The following is a 13,101-nucleotide window of genomic DNA, read 5'->3' as shown; positions in this document are numbered from 1 at the left end:
CCATCATGATGCTGTTGTTTGGTGTTGTAACTGCACTCTGTACACCTGACTGACTTAGAAATAGTGTAAAGTAATTTTCAATGTCAACATAGCCCACAACTACCTCTCCAAATTCATTAAAGGTCAGGCCAATCTTTTCTAGCAATTCTTGGCGTGTGCCATTCAGATTATTAATTTTTTTTCTTTACTGAGTTGGAGAGCGTTTGATCGAATGGTCGACCGAACTAGTGCTGTGGCCGACATACGATAATAATAAAATGAATGACTAAATAAAAGCAAGCTAGAGATCGATGGAATATAGTACCTTTATTACTCTATAGAAAGTACACTATTAAAAGCAAATTGAAGTAAAACACCGAGTGATTTTCAAGCTTACAATGCGGTGCGGCCAGCGCTGCATGTTGCGCGATTCAAGTACTCAAATCGCTTCCATCCAAGTGTAGAATCGAAAAGATTCACCGTCGAAAGAGACTTCCCCACTGTCCATATCAACACTTCTCATATTTAAAGCACAATTCCGAGTTCCAAGCGCGGTATAAGACAAGACAAAATAATTCTGAAAAGCAACAATCGCTCTGGCAGTGACCGCCATCATTCAAATGCAAACTCACGACTACGCACGGGCTGCCTTGTGGGATACGGCAATAAAACTTTCTCTCCAGTCTGCTGCTTCTTTTACAAGAGCTCCACATAACTCCACTCTACTGAAGTTTCACATATGTTGAACATTAACAGCTTTTCCATAACACAAAAAAAACTAGTTGGATATAGTCGGATATAGCAGCGTTTCAGGACTTCAAAGTTTCCCTCCTCTTGCCATACGCTTGCGCGGATTTCGCCAGTCGATCGCGACCGAAAAGTAAAAAAAATAATTGCAAGTTTGAGTTTCGCCTGAATTGTAAGCAACGCTTCATGTTTTATCAAGGCCCAATAACTGACAATGAGTTTATGTCTGTAGATGCTGCTCAGTTTTGTTTGTGTAAAAATCCAACAAATTGTCTGTTGTCGATGAATAAGAGCGCCCGCCGATGTGTGTTTTGTACAGTCAGTAAAACATGACAAATTGGACTCCCGCACTCTCGTGTGAAAACTTACATCGAACTCAGATATCTCTAGTTTTTAAATATGTTTAAGGTTGATAAATGTTTGAGAACATATTAAAAGCCGAGCTGGAAATATGTGAATACAGCAGAAATAATCGGCAAAGTTACGATGACGATTTCTTTAATCAACTCGAACGACGATTTCGATTTTGTTGGTTTAGTTATCAAAGCTCCTGTCTATTTTATTTTTGCAGTCTAAAATTTCACTGTGTTAAAGAAACACACATGATGTTAGTAGCCTTTTGGCGTTGGTAAAAATTGTTGCAGCATCTCAGCACAAAAAACAACGAAAGAAATCTTTGTCAAGATTTGTTGACAATTGAAAACACCGACTCGGACTTGAAAGTGCACGCGCTAGACTATGCAAATGAACTACTCAAAAACTTTTGCAAACTCGCCAAACAAACAGAAACAATAAGAAACTATCAAAAAGAGGTTCTGGTTAAAATCAAGCATTGTTTGAGAAACTCTCAAATTAGCTCGATACCAGAGTAAAGAGTTTTCTTTCATAATTTTTCTTTACAGAACAAACGCAAAAGCTTACGTGTTCAACCAGCGCGAGCAGATATTATTCATTCACAGCGCGAAATTGAAGTCTTGTTTTCGACCCTGAAAAACTCACCTTTTCCATCAGCTCAGAGCATAAACCTATATGTAAGAGCCCTGGATCTTATTCATTGCCTTATTATTCCCCGCCATCGCTGTGAAAAATCTGCAAGAGAATCTTGCAACTCTCACCATTTGATCACGGAACGTGACAACAGACAACATTCACAGGAGAACCCCAGACATGTGCGTGGATCCGCGCGGATATATGCCGTCATGGTGGCGCAATTTGTTTTAGAAATGATAGAAAAATTGTCCTATGTCATAGGTGCGCGCGGATCATAAGACTTACAGTCTTCGTCCCCGATTATGGCTCCTGCCCATGACCATGACCAAGGTATTAAAAAGTTCAATTTACCTTGTGATCACCCATGGTCGGTAACAAAGGTTGAGATGACAGATATATCAAGTCCACTTCCGGTCGCATGGTATCTCGCACCCCGTGCTGTCCAGTGCCTCATGTATCTCATTTGGTCGCGTTTTCGACAACGTTTGTTTCCATGGCAAAAAAAGTAAGCCAAATCCGGACCAGCCATTCCGACAATATATTCGAACGTACCATTTTTGAACGAAATGTGCAAAAGGGTCTCAAACCAGTGTACCGAACTTGGGGATTCACTTAAAGTCACTCAGTTTATTACAAATCCAGTTTTTATTCCTTTGCTCTGCTAACGTTGCACAACTCCTCCCGAATCTTGTGTTCCGTGCAATTTTCTTTTGTTTTCTAAAAACTCTCCGACTACAACTGTCGGTCTGTCGATTACAAAATGTCACTTCTGTTCACAAATAGTCACACAATTTCTGGCTTCCTCTCTCAACGATTTATGAAAGTTGCGTGGTTTTGGAATTTGAGTCACCTGGTTAGCGGGTTAAATGAATGGAAACAGAAGTCACATATAACTAGAGAATGTTGGTCTGTAAGCAAACACCTAGAAAGAATGTTCAAAGTAAAGAATGATCATCGCATTAAATTTCCAATTTAAGCAATTGGAAAGAAGAACCCTGAAAAAATCAGGGCTTTTTTTTTCAGGCTTCTTCTTTCCAATTGCTTTAAATTGGAAATTCACTGCGATGATCATTCTTCACTTTCATCTACAACCGCAGTTCAAATATGAATTATTTCATATATACTTCACATCAAAGAATAACAGTTTATTTATTTTACATGTAGACTACGAGTAGTCCCTCTTTCGCTTAGTCCGTCGTACGTGACGCGAAAGAAAACCGCGAGAAAAAAAATGGCCGCGCAAAATCCTGGAGGCGAGGAGCGCGCGAAAGGAGGGACTACCGCCTAAGCCCAACATTCGAGATACGTGTGACGTCTTGCAGGAATGTTTTGGAACCGGAGCAAATCCAAGCGGTCCCAGAGCAAATCGAAACGTTGGAATCGCGCTTCGCAAGCCGTGATGTTCTTGCGAATCTGCCAACAGGCTTTGGAAATATTTAAATTTATCCAGAGTTTTCTTTGGCAAAGCTTTCCGCCTCCAACCCGACTGGGAGCGTGTTAGGAGGAGGGGCAAGGGGGGGTCTTGTCACGAAGTCACGATAGTAAATTTTCGATTTCACGAATCACGTTAAATTCACTAAGGTCACGGAAAAAATCTGATCACGATGCAGTGAAATTCAGCTACGAACTCAACTTTAGACATTCACGATTCACAACCAAGGACTTTTGCATTTCACGCCTCACGGAATACACTTCAATTACGATTCACGGAACAGTTTTCTTATCAAATCACGATTCACAGAGCACAAAAAAACCGGATCACGGCGTCACGAAAATACCCTTGTCCCCACTCTTTTAGTGATTTCGCCGCTCAACAGCGTCGTCCAAGTCAGAAAATATAAATTCACTGAGCTTGGCCTTTCTGCTGTCCATTTGAAAGATTGAACCGGACTTTCACTTGAAATCGGACATTCACCTGAAACCGTCCGCTGCTAGCTATCGGCACGGCGTCGACAAAACCTGGATCGGACCGGACCGGATCACGGATCGGATCACGGACCGGATCACGGATCGGATCACAGATCGGATCACAGAAAAAAACAACAACAAAGTTCTAAAGAAAAAAAATCCAAAAAAAAAAATGGTTAATAAGATAATAATAAATAAAAAATAAAAGTGGAAAACTAAAATATGTTAAATGAAAATAAGAATCCCGAATTTGACGCAATGACATGTTAATTACAGAGAATGACAAGAGGTCATTTAAAAAGCCACATAAGCGCCTAATTTACGACGAATTTAAATTGTAATGAACAGGCAGATGTAGTTATATTTTAACTTTAGTTGGTTCGAGCTTGCGTGAACCTCCCATTCTCGTTTTTGAAATTGTTGTCATTATCAGTGGCTAATTCTCGGCTACATTTTCGTGTCAGATGTGAACGTTACAGTTGGCGTTACAGTTAATGAGAAAACTTACGTACGAAAGCTTAAGGACATGACTTGCTTTAAAGGAGCTACGTCACGATTTGCGCACCTTCAAAAAACTAGCCTAGTTTTTCAAGTTCGTCATTTGCAGTCCTCGTTAATCTTTGCCATCCTTAACGATCCTCATTCCGTTTTGATAGTGTTCTTGACTCTTAAGTGTTTTCTATCCTAGAACACAATCATTTTAAGGTTTTATTCTATTTAAAGGCAACTCTTTACGACCCTAAAAATGACTCTAAAAATCGTGACGTAACTCCTAAAATGTTGTTTATTCTCGGGTTGCGTTATCGTTCACACTATCGATGTTATTCCTATAATTTTTTGTAACACAGCTATATTTCCTTGAAATACAAATGGTTTGTTTTGTTTTATTCCAGTGCGAAATATCGTATTCCATATTATTAACTCACATCTTGTAAAAGTATAGACTTGTCTCAAAAACGGAAATTGTTTGAAATCATCAGGTGTTTAATTTTTTAGTGTCTTTAGTTTTTGTGTTTCTATTCGTACGTTCGTCCTATTATTACCATGCTGACTCGATTTATGACAGTTTACCTTTGATGCAAGTGGATATACGAAATATCATTTATCTGAACTGCGGAGAAAGATATGAAGACACAATTGATCATCGCAGTTATACACACAACTTGAACAGTTGTGAAATTAAAGCCTGAAAAAAAATTCAGGCCTGAACGGGATTCGAACCCACGACCTCTGCGATACCGGTGCAGCGCTCTACCAACTGAGCTATTAAGCCAACTGGGAGCTGGTCACGTTGTGAGTTCGTAATATACCCGTAGATGGTGAAGAGTGCAAGTGAATATACGAAATATCATATAGTTGAACTGCGGAGAAAGATATGAAGACATGATTGATCATCGCAATCAAAACCCAACAGCCTAAAAAAAAAATCAACAGTGACCAGCTCCCAGTTGGCTTGATATTATAAAAGAATAAAGGAATATCACACCTGAATTAAATAAAACGTTCTGCTCACAGTAGTCACTCTAGTGTAATTTGCTCAACAAAATTTTGAATTTTTGAATCTTGAATTTTGAAAATTTTTTTTCCTTCATCCGATCCGTGATCCGTTCCGTGATCCGGGCCGTGATCTGGTCCGTGATCCGGTCCGTTATCTGGTCCGTGATCCGATCCGTGATCCGATCCGTGATCCGGTCCGATCCTGGTTTTGTCGATGCCGCTATCGCCAAACATTTCACCGCAGTTGGATGATTTCCTATGACAAATACATAATGCAAGTTCTCGGTTTAAACTCTGCATTTGAAATTTTCGTAATGACTGTGGGGAAGTAGGAAATACAACAAGGATAGGAACTCAACTATATTTCACTTCGGTTCGACAGCGTTACAAAGATGGCGGTCATGCTGAGCGAGTGTTTGAGCGGGAACGAAAAACGTGTTTAGTACTTTCCCGAATAGTGACGTAAGCAATGACGAGACTAAAATACAGTAACGACCGCTGACCGAAAATCACTCGAAATTAACAAATAGCAGATCACTGTTTAAACTATTTGACAACAACTTTAGATTTACACCTACAGACGCAGCGAAGATCGTTAAAAGATGCCTCATTCGCCGTCTTCCTTTTAAGACTTCTTTGCAGTTTCACTGAACGAAGATATACTTCTCACGGCATATCTTTTTGCGTGGCTACTTGAAGAGTAGAGTAGAGCAATTCTATTCAGGATATCTCCTGGGGTTATTGACAACAGGCGATAATAAGAGGACGTCAAGATGAGAAATCGTACATCGAAAAATCACTCGGCCGTGAAAGGGCAAACTCTTGGGCTTAGGCGATAGTCCCTCCTTTCGCGCGCTCCTCGCCCCCAGGATTTCGCGCGGCCATTTTTTTTTCGCGGTTTTCTTTCGCGTCACGCACGACGGACTAAGCGAAAGAGGGACTACTCGTAGTCTATGAATGTAAATGATTATGTTGTTCGGGTCCCCCGTGGCTTTCTTTAAAACGAGGAACAGGGAATCGGGGAATAGGAATGGGGAACGGGGAATCTTTAAAAGTGGGAATCCTTAAAATAGGGAATCTGTAAAATGGGGAATCTTTGAAATGGGGAATTTTTAAAAGCGGGCGAAGACCCAAGCAATTTCTTGACAACCACTGTTTCGACTTTCCGGTTCGAATCTCCGTCCCCGGCCGATTTCGTCTCGAGGTTTCACTATCTTCATTAACTATCAACTCTCATCGGGTGAGTTTTCACTATCTTCATTAACTATTAACTCTTATCGGGGGAGAAATTCTCAGGTTTCATAAAATCCTCAAATCTTCAACGCGCACCGATGACTATATGAGATCATGATCACGCAATAATATTGCATAATCTCACAAAAATCAAGCGGATACTTTAATAGCCTGGTCCTGAAACTCCCTTTATGACGAACCCTATTCAGCGGACAGCTCTATTAAGCGGACGCGGATACTAAAATAAATTGTATTTGACTAATTTCAGACACCGGACTCAATTGACAATGTGGCATTAGATTACGTCCTAGAAATAGTCGATTAAATAGTCGATTGAATGTACCCGTATCAGGTTCCTGACACGCCACAATCAGTTGAGCAACAGTTAAACGAAAACGCTTAATCTGGTTGCTAAAATTGTCAATGAAAAATTCACTTCTTCAAATTAATTATGAAGAAAATGTAGGCAAGGCAGTGACAGAGGCGGAGGACCGTTTTGAAACGTGGGAGCGGGGGGTGCTCATCGTAGAACAAGCCAAGCGCATACCCCTACTCAAATTTCCCAAGATGTCCATTAGGTTGTTCGTTGGCTTGTAATCCTAACAGGTGTTGGTTTGTAATCCTAACAGTGTCCAGGGTATCCGTAATCAGTTATTGGCAATGCATAAGTAAGCACAGGATAGTTTTGGCACCGAAACGTAGGGGCTGCGACCTCAAATGATCAATCTCAGCGTGATTTTCCATGTGGTGGTTTCAGTTTATCGATTTGTTAAAATTTGAAACTAGCCCCAGTACATATTTTTCAGTCAGTTGCTCGAAGCCATAAAACATAAAACCATAAAATGAATAAGGCACCTTGTCCCTCAGGTGACCTTACATCTAATATACCAAGCTTTGATACAGCCACACTTTGACTATTGCAATATTGTTTGGGAAAACTGTTGGATAACTTTACGGAATAAGGTACAAAAACTACAAAATAGAGCAGCCCGTGTTTTGACCTACTCAAACTATGACGTAAACGCTGGTCACCTGTTCAAACTTCTAGGGTGGAAAAATCTAGCTTGCCAGCAGTAAATAGATAGATCGATAGATCGATCTATCTAAGATAAGATAAGATATCGATCGATCTATCAGCAGTAAATAGATAGATCGATAGATCGATCTATCTATTTGCTGCTGATAGATCGATCGATATCTTATCTTATCTATCTATCTATCTATCTATCTATCTATCTGTCTATCTATCTATCTATCTATCTATCTATCTATCTATCTATCTATCTATCGATCGATCGATCGAGCTAGCTAGCTAGCTATTTATTTATTAGCTGTTTCAGACAAAGGTTATTACAGCAACATCGTGTGAGTTTTCAAGGAGTATAACTATACAATTCCAAAGGTAGGTAAGGAAAAAAAAATCCAAGAAACTTTTCCAGGGCCTCAAAAGAGCAAGGGATTCCAGGAGCAGTGAAATACCTGTAGGGCCTGAAGATCACGCTATTTTTTAGCAAGACCTCCAATGGCCTTGGATGAGTGATTTTATAAGCATCGGAAACAAATCAAAGGCTCCCTGAGCCAGCTCATGGATGAATAGGCCAATTCCAAGTTGACTTTTGCCTCTGTAACAGAACGAGTGTTTGTGCGAAATTATTCCTTTGAAAATGTATGTCACCTGTACGTTCATTCTCGTGAAAATCAAGTCATTTTTATGTGAAATGTTTTGCACGGGCACTCGTTCTGAAAAAGAGGCAAGCGGCAACTCAGACGTGGAAGTAAAGTCAGCGTATGAGCCAAGTGGCCCATCACACCAGCGATAATCCCGGTTTCTGTAGCATGAAGCGACTAGGAATATTTCTATAAACCCCTGGATGGAATGCTTAGTAGTCCATTGCAGGGTTGCCCTCCAACACGAAATTTTACCAGTACCTATTTATACACTTGAGTGGATCAGAGAGAGGTACTGTGAGAGTTAAGTGTCTCGCCCAAGAACACAATGTTCCCAGCCAGGGCTCGAACCCAGACTGCTCGAAATAGCAACGAAATATAAAAATAAAAAACAGGCTGTTTACACAGACTGCTTATAACTTTTAAAATGGATAATAATTAATTTTGATTGGAACTGGAACATTGATATTATATTAACTTGTACATGATGAAGAGTCAAAGAATAACAACAGTCTGTTTCAAAATGAAATCATCAAATGAGAGCTCACCATATTCATAAGGTCAGTCCAAAACTGACACCTAGTCACTGAAGTTGGTTATAATATATGTGTAATATTAGTGATGCAGCAGTGCATTTTGAGTTAAGGTGAGTAGGTTATGGTCCTTGTTCAGTAAACATTATGAAACAGCTTTAACACAATTATTATAAAAAATTATAATACATGATTTTCACGTTTATTTTACACAATTGACTTGAGAATGTTAAGACTGCCAAGAGTATTTTGCCCAATTTCACTTAAGTGGGATATGGATATTGGCAAAATCTTCTAGACTTTTAGCTATGTCAAACATAAACAATTTGATTTTAGCTTGCTTTAAATGGAAAATCTATGGAAAGAAAAGTATTTCCTTCAATATTATAAGAATCATTTCAGACAGTTTTGTATCAATCTTGAACCCCAAGGAAAGGGGATGTTTTTATTTACAATTTATAAGTTTTTTGTTACTATATAACTATGTCCACGGGGAAGGGGAAGGAAGTAACAAACTTTTATACAAGGAGGCTCTGCCCCAAGGTGAAAACCCTATCCACTTTACATAGTGTTTTTGACAGGAAAGGCTTCTCTTTCTTATACATATCGCTTCTAGCTTGAAACTCTTTCACAAATCTAATGTGGCCCCACTACATCTTATTTCTTGGACAAATAATCAATAGACCAATTTTGGTATATTAAAATTCAGCCTGAAACAATACACCTCAACACGAGGCTCTGGGGAATAAAGCCCACAAACTCTGTAGTTATTCCCCAGAGCCTTGTCGTGAGGTCTATTGTTTTAGGCTGAATTTTAATATATCGAAATTGGTCTATTAATCTTTAAAATCCCTGTCCCGTTAAGCCTTATAATACCTCCAGCCTGAAAAAAGTGCACCTTTAGTCAACTATAGGGAGAAGCCCCAGCTTGGTGCAATCAATAAATAAGGGTACTACATATTGTAGTGTTTGTAAGTAAAATAACAATAGTCTTTTCTCTTGCAAACAAAAGTCACGGTATTTTATTCCTATATATCTTGGTAATTGTTTGTGCTAATCTCACTAGCAATGCAGTAATATTCAAAAGGATTGCAGATATGTCTCTTCTAATAGATTTTTGCAATGATTACAGAACATACTTATGTTGACAAGTATCAAGCATTCTCTTCTCCATAATTATTTCAAGTTTTGACTTCAGTTTGTTTTAATCTCTCCTTTCTACAAGTAAAAAAAAACTCTACATCACCAACCATCATGCGTCCATCTTATGTTTGACACAATTGGACAGCATATCTGTCTCGCAAAAAGTACATGTAGATCTGCACAGTCTCTTGGACTTAATTTGTTCATCCATGATCACTAAAATATTTGTTCCATCGAACATGTCGGTTGACTTGCATACCATCTGTGAAGAAATTTTCACTCTGGTCGAACTGCATGGAATATTTTAGGGTAGTCCATTAGGGTAGTCCATGGACTAGGGGTCATTGTTTTGTCGATCGCCTTCCGGCTTTGTCTTCCCGGGTTTCTTGTATTAATTCTTTGACCTCGTCGACCGCGCTGTTGTGACCGATACATCACCTCACTCATAAATATCTTTACCAGCTTTCACCTGCGTGTGAGCAAAAGCCGATAGGCAAAAAACTACATACTTACGAAAGGAAAACACATGAAACAAAAATGGCTGACTTCAGTGCTCAACAAACTCCCACCCAGGCTCTCCATTTTTCGGGCCAAAATGTACGCCTTTCTGGTCTCCCTCAAAAACACTCTTGGACAAAAACAATACTTAGCAGGGGACGTAGGGAAAAATTGTTTAATTCAAGTTTAATAATAATAATAATAATAATAATAATAATAATAATAGCAAACTTTATCGAGCACTTTTCCATACAAACTTGAATCTTACATGTATCTGGTAAAAAATTCAGAAATTCTGTTGTTCCTTAAGTTTTCGGTAATTATAATAGTAATAGTAATAATAATATCAAAATAATAATAATAATAATAATAATAATAATAATAATAAGCTGGCACAAAAAGAATACAAAAGGAGACATGATAACGTGGCTAGAGCAATCCATTGGGACCTGTCAGGAAAATGTGGGTTTGAACGAAAGGAGAGATGGTATGACCATGTTCCAGACAGTGTGCTTGAAAATGACGATTACAAACTTCTATGGGACTTCAGTGTGCGAACAGACCATGAAATAGGGGCTAGGAGACCGGATTTGGTGATCATTGACAAGAGAGACAAGAGCTGTCAGATTATAGGTGTGGCAATTCCAGAGGATAATGGGGTGAGAGAGAAGGAAGATGAAAAAGTTGAAAAGTATCAAGATCTAGCAAGAGAAGTTCGAAAAATGTGGGGTGTGAGGACAAAGGTTATTCCAGTGGTAGTGGGAGCATTGGGATCAATACCACTGAGATTGAAGGACAATCTGAGAGCCATTGAGGTGGGCATTCCTGTTGGACTGATCCAGCGATGTGCATTGTTGGGGTCGGCAAGAATTCTTAGAAAGGTGCTGGAGATGTAGAAAGAAGAGAAAAAGCAAACAAGGGGTGTTTCTTGGCCTCCCTAGGCAACTTGTTGTTGCCCGGAGCCAATGACGAAACCAGCTTCAATATCATCAATAGCTGTGCGAATCTTTAATAATAATAATAATAATAATAATAATAATAATAATAATAATAATAATAATAATAATAATAATAACGAATATTTATTCAGGATAGCCCTTCAGTGCAAGAGTACTGTTATCAAAGGGGTCCTGTCTAAATAACATAATATAAGGATGAAAACTAAAGTAAGTTTAGCATGACTTCGTAAAATTATTAACTACACTATACATAAATGAATAAATTAATCAGAATCGAGTGAGTGCCATTCGAGTTCCTCCTAAGCTCATGGATGTTATATCATCCATGAGCAAAAACCAAGACGAAATGAAGTCACAAGGGGCCATTTAGGACTAGGCAAGGTTAGACTACGAGTAGTCCCTCTTTCGCGTCCGTTGTGAGTGCCGTGCGAAATCCTGGTTCGCGAGCTCCTCGCCCCCAGGATTTCGCGCGGTCATTGTTTCCTCGCGGTTTTCTCTGGCGTCTCGCACGATGGACTGAGCGAAAGACGAACTACTCGTAGTCTAAGGCAAGGTCGGACAACAGAGATCAGATATGACAGATATGACATGTTCCCCTTGCCAACACAAATCCAGTTTAAGTCCAACAATCTCCAAAAATAGTGTGACCTTGTCTCATTAAATATCACAACCAGAAACCAATAATATCTTGACAAACCCCAGGCTTTAAAATGCAAAGGATTTATTTGTTAAAATGGCGTTGATCCTTTTTCTTTGTACATCATATCCGCCACAGGCACAAATTTGTGTCCAGAAATAAATACATTTTGCTAAAAACTTTACACTTATAATCCAACATAATTTAAGGCTTACATAAATATAAGTGTTGACATAAATTAATGTTTCGAAATTCGTTTAACGACTTACTTACATTAATTCAAAAAGGCAAGAAAGAGAAAACTGAAAGCCTTCCTAGTAATGCATTGTGGGCCTACAGTCTCATGTATGGCTCATTAGTAATGACTATTAGTGAACTTGCAGTTTGGCAACTAAAGTTCTCTTAAAAAGATCAATTTTTCTTTTACTCTGCGTCAAATGCTGTGCCGGTTATTAATTAATTTTCTGTTATAAAAATCTAAGGAATTCGCGCTACTTATATGATTTGTTTTCGCGCATCTCGTCTGGAAAAATTGAGGCGTGTTTCTCCTCGCGGTAAAATTTCTGATTTCATCTTTATCACCATCACCGGTGGATTGAAAAGAATTTAAAAATTTTTCCTCTTTCATAAAATCTATAGACATTATAGTCATTATAAGGTTTCGAAGAGAATGAATGAATAGAACAGTTCGTTCAGAAAACCTCGCGAAAATCACTTTGTTCAAAATCGCTTGTGCTTCGTAAGGAGCCACTAAGAATATCTCTTTTAAAACGCCTAATAACCCGCTTAATGGAAATGAAGTTCACGCCCTGATTTAGGGTTAATTATGCAAACCAGTGCAACAAAACAAATTATCACTGGGAGTATTGATAATACTAACTTAGAATTGTACTAAGTACTAAGGAAACCTAAATTTCGGGTCAACTTTGCCTCATTTTGTCACAATTTCCACCAGTTCTCAAACGTTTCGTCCTATTCTTGATGAGCGGCTAGGTCAAAGTGAACTAAGCATCGGTTTATCCAATCTTTCGACCATTGTAGAAAGGAATTTTCTTACTTTTAAATAATTTAATTAAATAAACTGGTGTGACTGTGAGTCAAACTGTCTCTTTCAGTAATGTGCTTGACCACCAATGAGAAGTCTTGGAGAGAAGGTGCAGCGAAGTGAAGTTTCATTTACTGTCGCTTATTCTGGCTGCATTCTCTGTTGTGTGTTCCCCAAGCAGACAGCTGCAAGATTGAAACCAGCGCCTGTATTAGTCAGGTATACGGAGCCATCATTCCATCAACAGAACTACATCTGGAATAC

General features: G+C 38.9%; 1 protein-coding gene across 9 annotated transcripts in view; it reads right to left on the bottom strand.

The window, feature by feature from the left end:
• Positions 1–11,856: 11,856 nt before the first annotated feature.
• Positions 11,857–13,101, bottom strand: part of LOC110054242 (uncharacterized) — a 28,777-nt gene continuing 27,532 nt past the window's right edge. For all 9 annotated transcript variants that reach the window (XM_020760597.2, XM_020760595.2, XM_020760598.2 and 6 more), the window contains one exon: positions 11,857–13,022. In XM_020760597.2, the coding sequence (XP_020616256.2) occupies positions 12,969–13,022 (54 nt within the window). In that variant the 3' untranslated portion in view covers positions 11,857–12,968. The remainder of the gene's footprint in view (positions 13,023–13,101) is intronic.

Source organism: Orbicella faveolata, unplaced genomic scaffold (genome assembly GCF_042242905.1).
Source record: "Orbicella faveolata isolate gen_17 unplaced genomic scaffold, um_ofav_v1 contig_47, whole genome shotgun sequence".
Taxonomy (NCBI): domain Eukaryota; kingdom Metazoa; phylum Cnidaria; class Anthozoa; order Scleractinia; family Merulinidae; genus Orbicella; species Orbicella faveolata.
This window is presented reverse-complemented; position numbering and strand designations above follow the sequence as displayed.